General features: G+C 39.8%; 1 protein-coding gene across 1 annotated transcript in view; it reads left to right on the forward strand.

The window, feature by feature from the left end:
• Positions 1 to 22,464, forward strand: part of LOC311223520 (inositol-tetrakisphosphate 1-kinase-like) — a gene marked incomplete at both ends in the record, with an annotated part of 124,287 nt that overhangs the window by 38,571 nt on the left and 63,252 nt on the right. Inside the window, 2 exons of the mRNA XM_084308301.1 lie at positions 6,172 to 6,294; positions 9,736 to 9,853. Of these exons, the coding sequence (XP_084164427.1) occupies positions 6,172 to 6,294; positions 9,736 to 9,853 (241 nt within the window). The remainder of the gene's footprint in view (positions 1 to 6,171; positions 6,295 to 9,735; positions 9,854 to 22,464) is intronic.

The following is a 22,464-nucleotide window of genomic DNA, read 5'->3' on the forward strand; positions in this document are numbered from 1 at the left end:
AGTAGCAAGGAGCCAATGGCCGACATCAGCTAAATAGGCTAACTGCAAATAGAGTAGCCAGGTACTGACACCAGGCCACACACCGTTAGCTACTACAACAGCTAGCCGGCCCGTTTGGCTTAATATAATGTTAGCTACGTTAGCTAGCCGGCCCGCTTTGGCTCAATATAACATTAGCTACAACAGCTAGCCGGCCCGTTTGGCTCCCGAGAGAGAGAGAGAGAGAGAGAGATATCCACGGTGGGAATAGAATAGAGTGCATTAAAAATTCACCAAACGTCCAAGAGGATGGAGACAACCGCGTGGAGTTGACGAAGTTCATCTGCCGAATGACCGTCCTCTTCATCTTGGCATAACAATGCTGCACGCGCTCTCTCTAGGTTAGCTAACGCTAGTTAGCCTTTAGCTAAGCTAGCTACTAGCCGACATCATCATGGCTATCCCGACTGAACCACACGTTAGCACTCGATATTATAACGTAGCTAAAGCTAACTAGCTGTCCCTGCCTATGGCTAGCCTGACTGAACTGTCTAACATGCAACAACTTTCATCTTCAGTCCATCTGCCGAATGACCGTCCTCTTCGTTTTGGCTCGCATAACTAAGCATAACCTCCAAAGCTGCACGCGCGAAATAGTCAAACACAGCTGACGCACGCCGGCATACACATGATGATTTGCTATAAGATGATGTGATGTCTTTAGAAATCTAAGAAAATCCTTGTTTCAATAGTATATGAAACTCAAAATGCCCTTTGTTATTAATGTTTCACATTTTGTTTATCATTTTGGAAATAAATTATATTTGAATAAATTATATTTTTGAAAGCTAACCTCACCTTTTAATTGCCAAATAATAACATACACTCTTACCAGGGGTCAAAACAATGCCATTTACTGCTTTTTATATAGAAATAAAATGTATATTATGCATAATTGAGTTTGGAATTTTGGCCCGGCCCCCCAACATATTTTCAGTTGCTCATTCGGCCCCCTGGGAAAAATAATTGCCCACCCCTGATCTACACAGTACAGCCAAAGCATTCCCATTGCTAGGCAAAAACTCCACCTGTTTTCTACACTGCTTCTTCCCTTGCTGGATTTTCTGCATTACTGCCACTTGTACATGTGTGTTGTGGAGAAATTTGTACAGTGTTACAAAGCGATAACACTGTATATTGACTGTAGAACGGGAGCTCTCTCTCGCTCTCTCTCTCTCTCTCGCTCTCTTGCTAAATGACGTTTCTGCGTGCTATGAAGTGAGCATCCAAACTGTCTTTGACCGTCTCATACTCAGCCTGTTCTCCGGCGCTCAGATGCAGAGAAGTCAGAATATCCTCAGCTTCTTCTCCCATAGTGTAGATTAATGCATTCACTTGGTTTTCGTCTGCTTGGGTTTCTAATCCCGACGCAATCCGAAATCGTTCTAATCTTTTTATCCATTTTGTCCAGTCTTCTCCCTTGAAGGTGAATTTCTCTGGCGGGGGAACTTGAAACTGACTCATACTTTCGCTTTCGCACCGTTAGCGCTAGCTACCCTGCTGTCTCTAAACTCAAACTCTAAACTAGTACTAACGTTACTGTAGCAGCCTACTCTAAAGTCTATACTACTTAACACTATATCTAATGTTCATCTCCACATCTGACACCATGTTGAGTTATAATCATGAGACCTTAGGTTTGTTATAATCAAGAGACGATATGACACAGGCGATGGCTTTCGAGTCCGTGCATGCTTTATTTAACTCCCCCCCCGTCATATCAAGGTTCCTACCGCACAAAGGTTCCTATACAAATATAACCTAATACTACAATCTGCACCTTGTGTATACCGTTTCTTTTTAGAGTATGTTTTATTGCTCTTCTATTACCCTGCCCAAACCTGTATCTCCCTCCCCCACGCTGCTATGACGCCTACATTTCCCCAAAGGGATCAATAAAGGAATATCTTATCTTATCTTATATGGGAGAATGGAATGAGATAAATAGAATGTGACGCTATTTACATATATGACAATGAGGATTTGTGTGTAAAAGTCAAAGTGACAAGTGTATACAACAGTATTACACATTGGGTATGTAGGCCTATTAGTAGCAGTCCATGTTCAATAGCAGCGGTCATAGTTGACATTGCAGTTGTATGTAAACTGTGCAGACAGCAGGTAAGCAAATATGCAAAGTGATATATTTAGTTGAGAAGCCTGATGGCCTGGTGGTAAAAACTGTATACAGTACATTCTATGTGAGTTTTTTTTGTGTCAGTGCTGGGAAGCTCAAGCATTCAACCCTGGAGCCGTATCGGATTTTTGATATCTGGATTATTATCATTTTTTCAGTCAAACATATTCTTCTAATTATGTTGCTGAAGTGGTTGGTAATATGAGTCCCTGTCCCTTCATATACACAGTTCATGTTCACCGGTGTGTTAGGTGAATGTGTATACTGTATGTGCTCAGGAAAATATCGGTATTACGGTATGTCCATGTATTATTGAGTAATGAAGTTAATCTGATGGTGATTTGCAGTGGAGGCAGAGAGGATCCAGGAAGTGAACTTGGAGAGAGTTAGGGATTCCTTTTGGAGTCTTGCAGACAGATGTTAAGCGGGGCAAGAAAATCCTACACTTGACTATTGTTGCCCCCCCCCCTTCTTATTCTCTCTTATTTGTTATCAGTGCTTGTTTTATCATTTTCAGTTGCTTTGAGATAAAGGCAGTTGGTCTATACGTTTTATAGCCTACACTGTTGGAAAAGAGGAGAATGAGAGGCTACATGTTAGTTGAGCTTATGATCTAATTTGCCAGGCACGTCAACAGCCATAACCAGTGTTCGAATTATGTGGGGGCCAATGGGGGCTCAGCCCCCATAGATAGAGTCTGAGCCCCCATAGTCAACAACCCCTGTGGGGGTCTCTCAAAAAATTTATATATTGAAATTTTTCATATATATTTTTTTTTTCAATGTACGAATTAGTATTATTTATGTTACCTAAATAAATTGTTAATAGATCATATTTTTCTTTTCAGTTTTTAAAATAACCGAATGTTAATTATTGGAATAGGCTGCGTTTCACCTCCAAGCCACTATGCGTCGCCCATGAGCGTATCTAATGCTACTCCAACCAATTTGGTGAAGAAAAAGCAGCAAGCTTAACGTGATGTTCCTGGTCCTCATGTCCTGCAACTGTGACTCAAGTAAAAAATAAACAGTATACACCACATGCAGCCGAAAAAAAGGCTTAACCCGCCACAAGGCTGGACAGCTTCGTCTTTATAAAAAGGCCAAAGACTAATGCTGTTAGCGCAGCAGCTAGCAGCACTACTGAAGTTGACACTGCTAGTAGTGTTAGCCACTGCCAGACCCGAGTCTCCACTAGACCTGGCTGCTGCTCAACCACCACAATGCTGGGGACCGAGTCAGTGGACCTTATGGAAAACTAAATACAGCTGGTTATTTGCCAAGGAGGTAAATGGAGGTAAATGCTGCTGTTAAGTGCCATACAACTATTTATTTTCGATTTTTTTGTTAGTTTTTGATTAATAAGTGCAGAGACAAATAAATTTTCATTCAAATTCATACATTTGGAGGCGGCTAAGTGGCGCAGTGGGCAAGGCGCTCGCCACTAATGCAGGAGATGCTGGGTTCGAGCCCAGCTCTCTGCATTGCTACCAGCTTGGCTGGTCGTTCCTACTAACAATTGGCAGTGTTAGGGGGTGGGAAGCTGGTGGGTGGGGATCGGACGTTGTGGACAGCGACTCCTACAGGTCGGTTGGTGCGCCTGCGCAGCAGAATCAGGAAGCAACGGGGGCGGCGTGACCCTCCCACGCAGACCCTCGCCGCTGAGAGATCGCGCTGTGCAGGTGAAAAAATGCGACGGCTGCCTCCTCGTGTACCAGAGGGGACACGTGATGCAAGGCTTCGTCCACATTGCAGCCGGCCTGTGGGAGGCATGGCCTAACAGCGTTCGAGACAGGGGAGGGTAGAATTGGACAATACGAAATTGGGATGGGAGAAAAATTGAAAAATGGGAGAAAAAGTAGATAAAAAAAAGTTCATAAATTTGGTCTAATTTTTTTAATTAAATTGTTGTATTTTATCAGATGCAAAATGCAAATAAGTAAATATGGCATTATATATCAGAGGTGAGTAAGAAAATGAACAAATATTGATGGTTAAGAATGAGACTGAATAATGACATCACACAATAGTCTAATGATTAGACTGTTGTGTGATGTGATTGATTGATTGAAAACTGTAACAGATTGCAGAATGGGCACAATACAGTACGACTCAATACACACAATTGTTAAGGGGATGCAGACCAGAGAAAGACTTTCGTCTTGTTTACAGTACATCAGGATCCCCCATTTTCAATTCATAATAACATTTATGACTACAGATATATATCATGACATTTATGACATACATGACATACAGATATACAGTACTGTTACATTTGTGACACACAATGAATGAATGAATTATTTTATTTTGAATGTTTACAAATAAATAAACAAACAAATAATTTTTCAAACATTTTCACAAATAAACAAACGAAAAGGATAGGTTTGAAGCCGAAGGCTTATAGAGCAACCTACCCCTAATTAAAAAAAAAAAAAAAAATCAAAAAAGTTAGTTTTCAAAATATAACAAAAAAAAAATCAAAAATCAACAAAAAACGATCCAGAAAAGAACAAAAAAAGTTAAAGTTGCAAGATAAAACAAACAAACAAAAAATCAACAAAGAAAACGTTCCTGAAAAGAACATAAGCCAACATAGGAAAAATCTAAAATTCATCTGCAATACCAGAGTTTCATGGTAGAAAAAAAAGAAAAGAAAAAAAGTTTGTAGGTTAAATTTTACTATAAGATTCTAGAACCCTGTTTTTAAACATCTTTTTAAACTTAAAAATACTCCTGCTGTTTTTTATTTCATCCGGTATATTGTTCCAGAGTTTCACTCCTTTAACTGACACAGACATACTTTTAAGTGTGGTTCGAGCTCTAGGCTGTTTCAAATTGAGTGTTCTTCTTAAATTATACGTCACCTCTCGTTCTTTAAACAAAATTTGTAAGTTACATGGCAGTACTGTTAAACAGAGATCCTAACAGAAAATATATACATACGAGGGGGAGGAAACTGTACATTAGGAGGTGGTGGGTGGGTCTGTGGGAGGGGGGGTTTGGACATTTACGGGGGCCAGTTTCATTAGTTTTCATTAGTATTAGACTCTAATCCTAATGAGATATTCCTCTAAATATGACTTCGAAAACGGCCACAATTTCAGGAAAAAAAGAAAATTCAGGGGGCCCCCATAGCTCTCAGGTGATAACTCGAACCCTGGCCATAACAATGGGGAATTGGAACTTCTGACTTCTCGTGTTTGTTTGTGTTCAAGCCAAAATTGGCCAAAGGTAGCCAAGACCAAGACCAATATTGGAGAATGTCTTGCCTTCATCCAGACCAAAAATAGAATAGTGTACAAATCCTTTCAAAATGCTGTATTAAAGGGATAGTTCTGATTTTTGGAAACCTAGCCCCATTCCCAATGATGTTGTTGATAGGTAGAGTCATTTCTGAGCACAATCCATGCTGTACTAGCTCTGGATAGCCACAAACTAAAGCAAAGTCAATCGGGTCAAGCACCGGTCTGTACAAGCCGACCTGAAGGTAACTGAAATTTAAGTAAGTCGATTTAAGTTACCGTACCTTCAGAAACATGTGTTCCTGGTCTAAAGACCAGTCTATACTGAGACAAACTAGGTCAGAAACATGTGTTCCTGGTCTAAAGACCAGTCTATACTGAGACAAACTAGGTCAGACTAGGTCAGAAACATACAGAGACAAACTAGGTCAGAAACATGTGTTCCTGGTCTAAAGACCAGTCTATACTGAGATAGGTCAGAAACATGTGTTCCTTGTCTAAAGACCAGTCTATACCAAGACAAACTAGGTCAGAAACATGTGTTCCTGGTCTAAAGACCAGTCTATAAAGACAAACTAGGTCAGAAACACGTATTCCTGGTCTAAAGACCAGTCTATAAAGACAAACTAGGTCAGAAACACGTATTCCTGGACTAAAGACCAGTCTATAAAGACAAACTAGGTTAGAAACACGTATTCCTGGACTAAGAACGATCTTGAGACCAGAACCTGTCTCTCCACTGCTCTAGATTGACCTCAGTCAGCCGCTGGCGGCCCAGGGACCATTCGACGTCATCGTCCACAAGCTGTCTGATGTCATCGTGGAGGCCGAGCATGACAGCCAATCACAACAGCTCCTCACCAACTTCCAGGTGCGTTTGTTCATAATATACAGTACAGTTAAAATCAACTGCATTGTATTTGTCATTTCCTCTGTTCAGGGGATGGTAGGAAAGTTGAGTGCTGAGCAGTACCTGTATGTTTTCTTCTGTATGCTGTCTCCACAGAAAATTTGGGAACAATTTAAAAATGAAAAAACAATGGAATGAAAGCTTGGACGCTGTACTTTTTCTGTCCAAGAAAGCTCCTTGACTGTGTTGTTTCTTCTAAGGTTTCTCTCCTCCACATTGCCTGTGGTGCATTTTTTTTCCTATTGCTAGGTTTTATTGAGTTTTTCCTTACCTTAATTTTTTTGGACTTTATGGTGTTTTTGTTTTGTTTTTGACTTATTGTGATGTTTCTTCTTGACTTGTTTAAAGAAGACATGTCCGGCCCATGGGGACATTAACGTGTGTTTTCGGGCCTTACAAATACATTTGATTTGATTTGATTTGACCATAGGACAATGAATGTGTTATTAAACTAACTTCACCTGTGGTTCACATCGGCTCAGACTGGCTGCTGGTGGCACAGGGCTGATTGAGTAGGACACCATGACTCAACGAGACCTTCTGATAGTAGGGTTGATTGAGTAGAACACCATGACTCAATGAGACCTTCTGATAGCAGGGTTGATTGAGTCGAACACCATTACTCAACGAGACCTTCTGATAGCAGGGTTGATTGAGTCGAACACCATGACTCAACGAGACCTTCTGATAGCAGGGTTGATTGAGTAGAACACCATGAATTAACGAGACCTTCTGATAGCAGGGTTGATTGAGTCGAACACCATGACTTAACGAGACCTTCGGATAACAGAGTTGATTGAGTCGAACAACATGACTCAACGAGACCTTTTGATAGCAGGGTTGATTGAGTAGAACACCATGACTCAACGAGACCTTTTGATAGCAGGGTTGATTGAGTAGGACACCATGACTTAATGAGACATTCTGATAGCAGGGTTGTTTGAGTAGAACACCATGACTTAATGAGACCTTCTGATAGCAGGGTTGATTGAGTAGAACACCATGACTTAATGAGACATTCTGATAGCAGGGTTGTTTGAGTAGGACACCATGCCTCAATGAGACCTTCTGATAGCAGGGTTGATTGAGTAGGACACCATGACTTAATGAGACATTCTGATAGCAGGGTTGATTGAGTAGGACACCATGACTCAACAAGACTCAAGAAGTTTTGAAAATGTGCAGCTTTAATTTATGGAGAGCAGAGGTAGTATAAAGGTTAGAGAAGCAGGCGAGGATCACCGGTTTGAATCCTGAGACCGACAGGATGTTAATGAGTACATCTCTCCCCTCCCTCAATGACCACTGAAGTGCCCTTGAGCAAGGCACTTTGCCGCTAACTGTTCTAGTGCAGCATAGAAGACTGGTTATACTGGGCAGCTCCAATGTGTGTGTGTGTGTATCCATGTACATTTTTTTAATATCTTTTCATAGTGAAAGTATATTTGAAGTATGCACATACCAATGCCCAATAGGATGGTGCTGGATCACAAAATACTCTGCAGAAAGATATGCATATCAGATAGCTCCAGTTTTAAATACTTTTATTTAATTTTTTTATGTTTTGAGAAATAAAAGTACAGTACATTTCTACAAATTTGTACTTTTCTGAAAGTATACCTGCAAAGTATTGTTGGTACTTCTTATGTGCTTTCACACTATACTACACTCATACGAATTGAAAGCACATGTTTAGTATGATGGTCATGAGGGTATGATGGATGCTGTAAATGTAATCGAATCTACTCTTGATAAATACAAACTAAGATGTTTACCAAACTTAAAACATTAAAAAAGTTCTTAAATACTTTCTTACTATTGCTACTATGCATGTATGAATATCAGCGGTAAAAAGTACCCAGAAATTATACATAACCCTTGAGTCACCCTTGTCGCAGTTCTGGTCAAAAAGCAATTTTTTACGTGTGTTTGTGGATAGCGTTGGCTAGATTTTATGTATATGCCAAAAAAGTAGTTTTAAAAACAAACACTATTAAGCGCATGAACAACAAGTGTCACACCTTTCACCCTAGTCGCAGAACTGGACAGGTTAGGGTTAGGGTAACCCTAGGCTAACCCTAACCCCCTAACCCTAACCCTAATTTAAGAAATGGTTAAAATCCTTCAAATGAATAAATATTCGATATGTATGGTGAGGACTGAAATTAATAATGATATTCATGAAAGAAAATTGGAACAATACATGAAAAATATATGTTTTACTGAGATCGCAGTTTCGATCACTAGGGAGACAGCCAGGTAGTGGGTTTTCTGAAGGTTGACTCGAGGGTTAAGTGAAAGTATGGGTATCGTCTCAAAATCGTACTCAAGTAAAAGTCAGAGTGTCTGGCTAAAAACACACTTGAGTAAAAGTAAAAAGGTTTCAATGTACTTAAGTACTAAAAAGTCAAAGTAAAAACCTTTTTTTATTCCGGGGCAATGAAATGTTCCGTTTCGTCCTCTTCATCACTCATACTATCATTTGTGGCCGTCTTCTGTAGCTTGTCACTCTGACTGTCTATTCTTCTGATAGCAGGTGTTTAATCAAAGATCCCGCTTTCTAGTCTTGCACAAGAACCAATCAGCATGGGTATGGGTGGGTTAATTTTCCATTGATGGAGATTTGATTGGCTGTTTTTAAATAAAGTGTGGCCGCAGGATTAATAACGTTAACGTAAGTTCGGCCAGAGAAACAAATATACTAATTAAAATGGTTGGACCTGCAAGATTTGTACTCTGTAGGTCTGCATTTTAAATGTAAGGAGTAAAAAGTATGTTTTTTTTCTCTGAAATGTAATTGAGTAAAAGTACAAGTACAAACTTGAATAATACTCGAGTAAAGTACAGATCCCCAAAAACAGTATTTAAGTATTGTAACGAAGTACAATTACTCAAGTACTTTACAACCCTGAATATGCATATACATACCAATTATTTGCTTGTTCTATTCTCCATCCATCTATCATCCATATTAACACGATATATCACCGACACCCTGATGGGGGATCCCCTTTGAATTGCCCATCTGAGGTTTCTCCCCCTTTATTCTTATCTTCATTGGGGAAGTTTCTTCTTGATCTGTGAAGCCCATGGAGGCAATTTGTTGTGATTTCGGGCTATACAAATAAATGTGATTTGATTTGATTTAAGTTAGTAAACGTATTAAAAGTGTACTATTTTGGTAAACAGAATTAACCAAAGATACATATATCTTCTTGTCTGACTCTGGAGAAGACAGTAAACTCATTTCCCATAATGTTGTCATGTTCCTTTAAGTACAACTTAAGAATTTAAATTCTTGTTTAGGTATACTTGTTCTTTTTCTTTTCTTTATTTCTCCTTTCTTTTTACTTGGGGCAGCAGGGGGTTGATAAAAGAAAGTGTTGTGTTTGTGTGTCACAGAGCTATGTCTCAGCTCATCCCAGTACAGTCCTTCTGGACCCTCTGCCTGCTATGAGTCAGCTGCTGGACCGCTTCACCTCCTATAGGATCATGAGTCGCTTACACAACTCACTCCGAGGTACAGCTTCACTCACAAGGTTCAGTTTATTAACAGTAATGATTATATATTATAACAGTAATGAGATTATATTAATGATTTTATATATATATATATATATATGTAACGGGTGGTACCGCAAGGCGCATACTTCAGATGTTGTGAAGTGACTGTGGTGAGTAGCGGTGCTATGGGTTAAATTCACTCTCACCCTTAAAAGACACATAGACACGTTGCACAGCAGTGAGTTCACCTCTTGGTATAGTGGTCTGTGCTGTCGACCTGTGGTGCGGCAGACCACGGGTTCGAAACTCCCTCGGGGCATTGAAGTTTAAGGTGACGATATGACAACCATTTCATATATATATACTTTTCTTATTTAAAAAAAAATACTATTTCATAGATTTTAATGACAGAAATCTAATTTCACAAATCTAATATAAATTATCTGCTCAATTTACGCCTGTCTATAATTATTCCAATTTTATCCTAATTTTATGTTTATGTCTATTCTGTGAAGCACTATGAAAGGTGCTATACAAATAAAGTGTATTATTGTTATTATAATTATTATAATAATTATTATTATTAACTTGATCGATGGACAAATGATTTTGTTAGCAGATGATTTTATTGGAAGACATTTGAACACTGTTTGAAAAATAAATGTATGGGTCTATTGCAAAGCGGTGGTGTTTATTAATTTATCTTACTTTATTATTTTCTTTCCTTTTCACAGCAAATTATCTTTGTATTTTTTGTTCATTGTTATTTCTTAATTATTTGTATTGTTCAAAATAAACTTCATTCATTCATTATTTGGCTGTAATTCTCGAAGACACTGACGTCACGAGACCGCCGCCATCTTAGTTTGGGGGTAAACAAACTGGTGTGTACGAGCAAAAGTGAGCTCCGTTTTTAGTAACATGTAAAAATGAAAAAGGCATGTAGGCTACTTGAAGCCTCCAGTGCACTGAGAATGGACTATATCAGGGGTGGCCAACCCACGGCTCGCGAGCCGCATGCGGCTCTTTGCCCGTCAATGTGCGGCTCTTCCATCCACAAATTTTTTTTTTTTTTAATAAAAAAAAAAAAAAAAAAAAAAATTTAAATGGTCCATTTGCATGTTCTTGGTATCTGAATCTAGGGACATATATGGATCAGTGTCAGAAATAGTGTGTCTGTTACTAGGCTTGAGTAAATTGTAATGAGCCAAAGGAGAATATCAATTCTATTTAAATTTTTTTTTATCTTTGACTGTAAATAACACCATGCTAAAATTGACCAGACCTGAAAAATCTAAGCAAATGAATAAAGGGAAGATGATTAAACAGAAGGTTTTGTAGATACAGTACTGAATTCTGCCATCTTTTTTATAATGTAAATTTCTCCACCATTTTTCATCATATTGCAACACCGTTTTTTGCAAGACGTTCACAGAAAGGTAGAGAAACTAACTGCGTTCTGTTTTATGGCAATAACGTTCAGGTTTGTGGGAGATAATCCCAAAAAATAAGAGAAATTAAAAAGTAAATCCAGAAGTCAGATGATTGACAGGGGCTGGTGTGAGCTGGGTAGGGTAGTTTTTCGAAATTTGAAAGCCCTGAGTCTCTTCCTTCAAAAGACTACACTCACTTTTGGCTGTGCCACTTCCTCCTGTCAATATGCGCCGGTTTCCGACTCAATGCCCTGAGATTTCTATAATCTTATATTTCACTAATAACAGTTAAAATAATTGGTAAACAAACATAATGCTGAAAATATACACTTTTACTGTATATCTCGGGTTTAAGAGGTTAACCCTGTGAGGCCCAAATTAAAAAGAAATTAGCAACTTCAGAGGCCAGAGGGTGGGACATATAAACACATTTACTATCAAATAGCATTGTGAGGCTGAACAACAGGACCAATTGACTATACATGTGCTTAAAGGGGAACTATCTTATAAATGGCTTTTTTCAGTGTTTACCATTGTTTCTTAGCTATGTGGACTTATATTAATAGGATATATGTCTCTAATTCTCATATTGGCGAATTCTTCCAATTCTCCTCTCACAATATTCACCCTCACTGAACTGAGTCATCTGAAAATGTGCATATCTGTGATGTCAGAGATTTCTCAGCTGCATAATAATGTGGCAGTTGATGTGGCAGTTGGCACCAGGCCACACAGTGGTTGGAGCCCAGCCTCAAAACGGCTTAAGATCTTGAGGTAGAAAAATGCGGTTTTTAGTACTTGATTAGAAATACAAAACAATGCATTTTTTTTGAAAAAAACCTAGGTGTTCCATAGACTCACAGGAATTGTGTAAAAGTGCCCAAATAGTGAAATAAATAGTAAAATAGTTCCCCTTTAACATTTTTTAAATAAACATTATTTTTTTAAATGGCTAAAAGTGATTTTGTAATTTTGCAACCGTGGGTCTCACAGGGTACTTTTAACCCTGTGAGGCCCAAATAAAAAAGACATTAGCAACTTCAGAGGCCAGAGGGTGAGACCTACTGTATAAACACATGAAGGGTGCCGTGACTGAAAAAAAAGGTTGAGAAACGCTGGTATATGGTGTGGCTCTTTGTGGTACCACAGTCATTTTTTTGTGGCTCTTAGTCTCTGACTGGTTGGCCACCCCTGGACTATATGGTGAAGTAGCTAGCAGCTAACATTTCTCTGCTGTTTACAGCCTCACAGCCAATAATTAAATTATGATATAAATATTTGTTCCTTATTCTCACCTGTTATGAAATGGGTAGAGCAGACATACGTATGATTTAACTTGGGGGACCAGTGTCTGCTTTGGTCAACTCGTGTCTGCGTCTAGGTATTGTTGGGGTAGGTATAGGTGTGTAGGACCCAGGTGCAGGACAGAAATGAGTAGAGAGCAGCAAAAGTAGAATCCACAATCGTAAAAACGATCCACACACCTCTCAATTTGTGTTTCATAAATCATAAAAAATACTTGATCTGCTTAGATTTACGTACGGAATTCTTTTTTGTGATTTTCTTTTTTTTTTATAATTTCTTTGACATGACATAAAACTAGACACACAAGCATAGACCACTACACTTCCGTGTTACATTGAAATCGGGGAGGAGATTGCGGGGGGAGCATATGAATGAATGTGGATGAGAGCCGTGATGTAAGTGGTTGCGGATACGGCTGTGGGGATGCTAGAGACATGATCGAATAGACGTTTATGCGCCTCAATCTCCTGAACACAGCGTGACCCATTCCTAATCGATCAGAACTAAATCGGCAGAGAAAAAGGCAGCCCATTTAAAGCACCTATTCCGCATGCACATGCGCAGATTGCCCATGGAGTCTGGATGACGCGAGATGACGCACCAATGAATGTGGACTGTTCCATCAGAGGGGGGAGCTTCGGTGGCCAGTGTCCTTTCAGCCAAACAGAATAATGAAAAAATTATCCCACTAAATGGCCAGACACGTCTTATGGCGACATCTACAATTACCTCATTGAGTCTCCAGGTAGACTAATGTTTATATTTAAGTGCAGCGGTCTGTAGCCACTCACATTACCACCGAAGCTCCGCCCTCTGATGGAACAGTCCACATTCATTTGTGCGTCATCTCGCGTCGTCCAGACTCCATGGGCACTCTGCGCATGTGCATGCGGAATAGGTGCTTTAAAATGGGCTTTTTCTCTGCCGATTTAGTTCTGATCGATTAGGAATGGGTCACGCCGTGTTCAGGAGATTGAGGCGCATAAACGTCTATTCGATCATGTCTCTAGCACCCCTACAGCCGTATCCGCAACCACTTACATCACGGCTCTCATCCACATTCATCATATGCTCCCCCCCGCAGGGCTCTACAGTGCGACCATATTGCTCGCATATGCCCCTAATATGTGCGTGCGAACATGCAAAATCAAGTACTCGCACGGCGTGCGAGTGGGGCCAGCAAGTGCAGAGTACAGCCTCTCATTCGTCCTTTTTTTTCTCCGCTGCGAGTATCGTTAAAAGTCCCACAGTTCACAGCTGCATAAACGTTCCAATCACAGTAGTTTCCTGTGGTCACGCGACTGGAAACCGAAAGTAATGATCAGCGGCTGCGTCACTGTCTGAGTCAAACAATAATACAGCCCATTCATTTTTATTTTGCGCGAAAGATACCGGAGAATGAGAAGTCAGGCGAGGCAGCTCATGTTACAGAGGTGATGGTTAACGTTAACCAAGATACTGACGCTAGCCAGCATGCTAGCGAAGTTGGCCAAGCTAGCGAGGCTACACCCACTGTAGCACCCAATGTAGCCACTGTAGCTAGCGAAGCTACACCCACTGGAGCCGGAGGGAAGACATACAAATTTAACGTGAATTGGCTAAACATTTCCCCATGGCTAGAGTTCGAATATGTCATGTTTTGTAAATATTGCAAAGTAGGATCGATGCATTGCGATGCATTGTTACACCCCTACAACTGGCCCACTGTGTATGTGTGTACAGCTAACTTGGCTAGCGTTATCAACCGCAGAGGTGGGCAATGGGTCCAGCTGTAGCGCCGGACGGCCAGAGTGCAAGCGGTGTGGCAATAGGGTCCAGCTGCAGCGCCGGAGGGCCAGAGTGCAACGGTGTGACGTCGTAATTGGCAGAATCGACTGTCAATCAATGGTCTACCTGACACGCAAACTACTGTACTGGAGGTGTACAGTATTTCAATAGGCAACCCTGAAAGGATTATTTTTCTAAAAGAGCAACACTAGCTCCCCCCTCTACTGATGGCCCTGGTTGTAAAGCCAGTGTCTCCTTTTTGTTCAATATCACTGCCTTTCTTATTAGGCCTAGTTGTTGGCTACAACTTTGCCATAGTAGGCATTAATCACTTAATTAATAGTTCAAATGTCTGTCCCATTCCCGTTTGCACACGCAGATGATACACACACACGCACACAGTGGGCCAGTGACTTTGGTGGTATGTGCTATTGCACAGATGTGTCCCGTTTGCACATGCACGCACAGTACAAATATACATTTATTTTTGAAAAAAAAAATTAACTCTGTTACTTGACATATTTTCACTGTGCTCCTAAATATTTTTGGGTGCTCCTAAATTTCTTTGTGTGCTCCTAAACTTTTTCATTTAGGAGCACCTGTGCCCCTAGTGAAAAAGGTTAGCGTAGAGCCCTGCCCCGCTATCTCCTCCCCGATTTCAGAATCCCGGAAGTGTTGCGGTGGTCTATTAACAGTAAATATCCACTATAAATCACAGGATTATACATTCCAATATTTGAATCAATATAAATGTAGTTTACGAGATATATACATTATACTTGCAATACAATACAATACATACATATGCTCTTACTCGCTCTTCTTCCCCCCCCCCCCAGGACCCCCCTTGGATAATCCATCCATTATTTCGCTTCTAACCAAGGATTAGAATTATATGCTAACCTTTATTCTCTCCACCACTTCTAACCAGATTGCAATGCTGGCTTCATTGACACCTAAAATTCTTGCTGTAGATATCTCTAGATAAATCACATCGAGATAAGTAAGAGCCCATACCTTTAGGCACATTTTATCCGGTTGAATCCAGCGTGATGCTATCAGCTTTTTAGCAGCCGTAAGACCGGACAACATTTTTCTCTTTAGTTGTTTAGTGGCTGCTATTTGAGAAACATCATTCAACAGCAATACAGAAGGCAGTACAGGTATGTTCAGATATAAAAATTCTGATAATTGCGTGGTTACTTCTTCCCAGAATATCTTAACAGGGGGGCATTCCCAGTACATATGTATAAATTTACCGATATCGCCCCTTGAACACAAGGAGCATAGAGAGTCTTGTTTAAGCCCCATTCGGTTCAATCTGATAGGAGTCAGGTAAGTCCTATGAATATAATTAAGATTAATCTGTTGATGATCCGGGTTGCGTGACGCTAGTCGAACGTTTGCCCAGACTTCTTGCCAATCAAAATCCACTTCCAAGTCTGGTATATCCCTCCTCCAGACTGAGTCTAGGGGGAGGACTCCATACGAAGAAGTAAGTAAGTGATGATAAAAGTCTGATACGAAGCCTCTCGATGTCTCCCTTTCATAGAAGAATTTGTGATATCTGTGGTGCTCAAGTGGTATCTTTAATGGGACTCCATGAGCCTTCAAAGTGGCTAATAACTGTATATAGAAATAATAAGTGGAGTTGGTGAGGTTAAATTTGTTATAAATTTCATGATAGCTACAGAAACCCTGTTCGTTGAAGATATCTCCCAATGTATGTATGCCTTGCTTTTCCCATTTGGGATATCTGATAGGTCGATGTGCAATAAGGAGTGCATTGTTATTGAATAGGGGAGTATGCCATTTATGTGGGTTAGTGCATTTTTTCTGTGTGTCACGCCCAAATCCGAATTACATGTGTAATAAGAGGACCAAATTTCAAGTCGCATTGCTTAATTGATAATTTGGTGTATACTATATCCTGCAGTCTATTTGGTGCCACTATGTTTTCTTCTAATGTTCTCCAGGATACAGATGCTTGAGAATCAAACCAGGTGATCAGTGGTCTTAAAGAGTACGCTTTAAAATAGTGGTAGAAGTCTGGAAATGCTAAACCTCCGTCGGCTTTGTTTCTCTGTGCGGTGGATCTTTTTATTCGTGGAGGTTTGTTGTTCCAAATAAATGTATATGCGGTGGAGTGTAATTTTTTCCAGTAACCATCAGGGGGAGGTAACGGTAACATTGAACTAAAGAAGTTGATTCTAGGTAAAACATCCATCTTAACTATTGATACTCAGGCCTGTACTGAGTTTTTAAGTTTTGACCATCTGTCAAAGTCATTTGTGATCCTATCTTGGAGTCTTGTATAATTATACTTCACCGTTTGGCCTATAGTAGGGAATATTTCAACTCCAAGACATCTAAAGTGTTCTACCATTGGTATACTTCCTGGAAGGATTGTAGTCTTCGCAGAGACATTAAGTGGGAGGAAGGCCGATTTTGGCCAGTTTATCCTAAATCCTGATAGATTGCCAAAATCATCAATCAGCTTGAGAAGAGGAGGCAGTGAGGTGGTAGGGTTTTGCATGAACAATATTACGTCGTCCGCATATAAACTAATATGATGCTGTGTACCCTTAATTGAGATTGGCTCTATGGATTGGGATTGTCTTATATACTGTGCTAAAGGCTCTAAGGATAGAGCAAATAGTCCGGGACTAAGAGGGCAACCCTGTTTGGATGAGCGCGACACAGGAAAGAGTGAGGAGGTGATTTTACCTGTTATAATCATGGCCGATGGGTCTTTGTATAATACTTTTATCATATTAATGAATCCGTTTCCTAACCCCATCTTTCCGAGTACTGCCCATAAATAAGACCATTCCAACTTATCAAAAGCTTTCATCGCATCCAAGGATAATACAGCTGTAGGTGGAATGGCATCCTTACTGGCGTCTAATACATGTAGTAACCGTCTTATATTATCCGTGATCAGGCGGCCTTTTATAAAGCCAGTCTGATCAGGATGAACTAAAGATGTCATATGCTTTTGAAGTCTGATGGCTAGTACCTTAGCATACAGCTTGAGATCGGTTCCGAGGAGACTTAAGGGTCTATAACTGCCACATTCGGTGGGTTCTTTGTCCTTTTTAAGGAGGACAGTTATGAGTGCCATATTGACGTCCCTGGGGAAGTTCCCCTCTTTGATTGAGTATAAAATCATATCAAGTAATAGGGGTCCAATTACATCCCAACATGAGAGGTACAGTTCTGGTGGTATACCATCCCAACCAGGAGCCTTACCAATTTGCATTTCAGATATAGCCTCCCTAAGTTCCTCTAATGTAATAGGTGTATCTAACTGTTTAGCGTCTTCCATTGAGAGTTTAGGTAGGTTAATTTGATTAAGGAATGTATCCAGTTTATTTTGATCGAAAACCATTTCTGATTTGTACAAGTTGGAGTAAAACTTTTTGAAAGTCTCGTTAATTTTTTTGTGGTCTGTAACAAGTCCTTGTTGGTCCTCAGGGGGCGAAATTTAAGCCTGCCGCCCGCCAGGGGCACTCAGTTTTTACCTTTGGCGCTTGCCACTGAGAGGTCTGCCCGCCGTGTGGCGTGTAGACGTGTAGTTCATAACGATACTTTTATTTTGAAAATCTGTGCGAGTCTCATTTACGCCCCAAGCGCAGCTAGAGTCATAATATCGATGGCTCCGGCAGTTAGCAACATTCAGTTCGTATGATATTCTTATTTTGAAAAAAACCGTGGCAACGAGTCATATCCGCCCAGCCGGGCCAGCCCTGCAGCGGGATACTATTGGCTTCTGCTCGTATCAACACAGAGGCAGTCTGCTCTAGTCTAGATCGGACCTCCATGAGCTACCGTTACTGTTTAAACAATGACCCAGTCAACTATTCACTTTTAGTTTAATACATGACGAGGTATTTTCTAGCGGTATCTAGCTGGCTAGCTACTGATAGCTGCTGATATCAACAAATGCCCCAGCAATAGTCGACTCGAGTGCATAATACCTCCGTTCCCTCGTTAGCTAGCTCACGTTAGCTAGCTCACGTTAGCTCTATATGTCCCAGTAAACTAAATTGTCTTAACGTTATCTAGCGGGCTAGCAGTAGCTACAGATAGCTCCTGATATCAATGTCTTATAACATTGATTCAATGCGTATTCTAGCTGAGGGCTTGATGAATGTGATTTGACCAAAGAACCGTAACGTTATACCAATAGGGTCCAGCTGCAGCGCCGGAGAATCCTTGCATGCTGAATGTAGAGTATTAGTATAGGGCAGGGGTGGCCAACCCGCGGCTCGCGAGCCGCATGCGGCTCTTTGCCCGTCAATGTGCGGCTCTTCCATCCATAAAAAAAAAAAAAAAAAAATTACTTTTTTTTTACTTTTTTTTTTTTTTACTTTTTTTTTTTATGTCACTCATTCCATAAGGACGTAGAATAAACATTTACAATTTTTTTTTAAATGGTCCATTTGCATGTTCTTGGTATCTGAATCTAGGGACATATATGGATCAGTGTCAGAAATAGTGTGTCTGTTACTAGGCTTGAGTAAATTGTAATGAACCAAAGGAGAATATCAATTCTATTTAAAAAAAAATTATCTTTGACTGTAAATAACACCATGCTAAAATTGACCAGACCTGAAAAATCTAAGCAAATGAATAAAGGGAAGATGATTAAACAGAAGGTTTTGTAGATACAGTACTGAATTCTGCCATCTTTTTTATAATGTAAATTTCTCCACCATTCTTCATCATATTGCAACACCGTTTTTTGCAAGACGTTCACAGAAAGGTAGAGAAACTAACTGCGTTCTGTTTTATGGCAATAAAGTTCAGGTTTGTGGGAGATAATCCCAAAAAATAAGAGAAATTAAAAAGTAAATCCAGAAGTCAGATGATTGACAGGGGCTGGTGTGAGCTGGGTAGGGTAGTTTTTCGAAATTTGAAAGCCCTGAGTCTCTTCCTTCAAAAGACTACACTCACTTTTGGCTGTGCCACTTCCTCCTGTCAATATGCGCCGGTTTCCGACTCAATGCCCTGAGATTTCTATAATCTTATATTTCACTAATAACAGTTAAAATAATTGGTAAACAAACATAATGCTGAAAATATACACTTTTACTGTATATCTCGGGCTTAAGAGGTTAACCCTGTGAGGCCCAAATTAAAAATAAATTAGCAACTTCAGAGGCCAGAGGGTGGGACATATAAACACATTTACTATCAAATAGCATTGTGAGGCTGAACAACAGGACCAATTGACTATACATGTGCTTAAAGGGGAACTATCTTATAAATGGCTTTTTTCAGTGTTTACCATTGTTTCTTAGCTATGTGGACTTATATTAATAGGATATATGTCTCTAATTCTCATATTGACGAATTCTTCCAATTCTCCTCTCACAATATTCACCCTCACTGAACTGAGTCATCTGAAAATGTGCATATCTGTGATGTCAGAGATTTCTCAGCTGCATAATAATGTGGCAGTTGATGTGGCAGTTGGCACCAGGCCACACAGTGGTTGGAGCCCAGCCTCAAAACGGCTTAAGATCTTGAGGTAGAAAAATGCGGTTTTTAGTACTTGATTAGAAATACAAAACAATGCATTTTTTTTGAAAAAAACCTAGGTGTTCCATAGACTCACAGGAATTGTGTAAAAGTGCCCAAATAGTGAAAGAAATAGTAAAATAGTTCCCCTTTAACATTTTTTAAATAAACATTATTTTTTTAAATGGCTAAAAGTGATTTTGTAATTTTGCAACCGTGGGTCTCACAGGGTACTTTTAACCCTGTGAGGCCCAAATAAAAAAGACATTAGCAACTTCAGAGGCCAGAGGGTGAGACCTATAAACACATGAAGGGTGCCGTGACTGAAAAAAAAGGTTGAGAAACGCTGGTATATGGTGTGGCTCTTTGTGGTACCACAGTCATTTTTTTGTGGCTCTTAGTCTCTGACTGGTTGGCCACCCCTGGTATAGGGTCTAGCTGCATCGCCGGAGAATCCTTGCTGGAGCTGGAGGCTACTCAAGTATACACAGACAGTGGAGCTGTTTGCAGATAGCGAGCATTTTGACTTATTGCGTGGTGGCGATGTCTCGCAGATAATACAACTACAAGTATGATTATATAATATATATTTTATTTAAAAAGAAAATTATATAAAATATATATATATTTTTTTTAATAAAAAAAGATTTGGCAGGTAAGAAATATGCTTGGCGGGTAGATTCTTCCCATCTACCCGCCACTGGCCGGTGAGTCAAAAAGTTAATTTCGCTCCCTGTTGGTCCTTAATAGTAGGGATATCTGCAAATTTTGCGTTGGATCGTATCTTCATAGCTAGTAGGTGACTTGGTTTAGAACCATGAAAGTAATAATGTTGTCTTGTGGAAATGGAGTTAATCTCTTTTTTTAACACATTAATTTGAGTCTCCAATTGAACAGAGTAGTTGTATTGTAAAGAGGAGAATAACGACGAGTAAAGCGTTTCCAGCTCTACCAATTTTGAACAACGATTCTTGCGTAGGTTGGAGGAAAAGCCCGTTGTGTAATTCTTGATAAAACTCTTTACCGATATCCATAATATTCTGGGGTCCTGTACTGAATCCGCATTACTACGCAGGAATTTAATAAGTTCAACTTTGAATTGTATAATGTATTCATTGTTTTTCAGCAGTGTCGAGTTAAATCGCCATCTTGGGGCTCGGGATGATAGTATACCAAATTAACCTTTCAGGAGTAAGTAGCTGTGATCTGATAGTGCATTAGGCACCATTTCCACGTCATATTTATCAAATAGTCTTGGGGATGCAAAAACATAATCTATTCTGGAAAATGTCTTGTGTCTTGCAGAGCGAAAAGAGTACTCTCGAGCCGTTGGGTTGAGTAATCGCCATAAGTCATTTACACCTGTATTCTTGGCCCAATCCTTTAGTGCATTAGATGCATGTTTCTGATCATTGGAAATGGTGGGACTAGATTTATCCAACACGAGATCCCAAATAGCATTAAAATCCGCGCCAATTATAAATGAATACTCGGGAAGGTTCAACATTGCTCTAGTGAGTATAGCGTAAAAGTTGGTGTCGTAAAGATTTGGGGCATATGCCGCTACCAACGCGATTTTCCTGTTGCTGTATTTTATTTTAGCTATGGTTACTCGACCATCCACATCAGACCATACATCCAGCAACTCAATATTCAACTTCCGTTTCACGACTATAGCAACCCCACGGGATCTTGTTCCAAAAGATGAATAGCTAATGTTATGATATATTTTGTCCGCTAGCATTACATTGTCTTCCACTAATAAGTGCGTTTCGCTTAAAAAAGCCACATCAACCTGTTTGTTTTTTATCAGTGTAAGCACGCTTTTGCGTTTATGTTGTTTGTTTAGTCGCCCAGTATTCCAAATCATTATATTCAAACTAGCCATAATCTAAACATGTTGTTGTATTCTTGTGTATAATTCGTATGGAGTACCAGTTCACAATAGATATATATCCAATTATTGAGGTCCTGTTGAGAGCCGAGCATAAAAACATACATATATACATATAATCCCCTATTCCCCCCCCCCTCCCTCCCTTACATGACCAGTTAGCCCAGAATGAGCCATTTATCCTTAACTTTCCTAAGCAAATTGAAATTGCCATAGGATCTTAAACTCTTAATTCTACCTTAATAGAATGTCACCCGTGGCTTAGCCACTCTGCCGTTAAAATAATAAAATTTAAATAAAAAATATGCCTCAAATATCATAGTATATTCACTTAAACCTTATACTAACATGTATAAGTTATAACACACCGAAGAGTAAGAAAGGTGTATAGAACCAAAAAAAATAGAGAACATTTGTTTAAATCTTAATCTAACTTTGCCAAACTTAAACACCTAGATGAAAAGGAAGGTTATAAATACGTGTATGCAGTTCGTCCCCCAAACAGGGGTGGGCAGTATTACGTTGTAAAGGTTGTTGTTCTTCCAGATATGATTCTTGTGTATAGTCACAAATTGTTGTTTATGTTCCAGGGCTTTCTGCATGCCATAAGGTGATATTATTCCAGAATATTCCGATATGACACCGAGCGTTGAAAGAGTCCAGAGTATTCCAAAATGTCAACTACATAGCATGACTTGCATA

Source organism: Notolepis coatsorum (assembly GCF_963971535.1).
Source record: "Notolepis coatsorum genome assembly, chromosome: 1".
NCBI lineage: Eukaryota > Metazoa > Chordata > Actinopteri > Aulopiformes > Paralepididae > Notolepis > Notolepis coatsorum.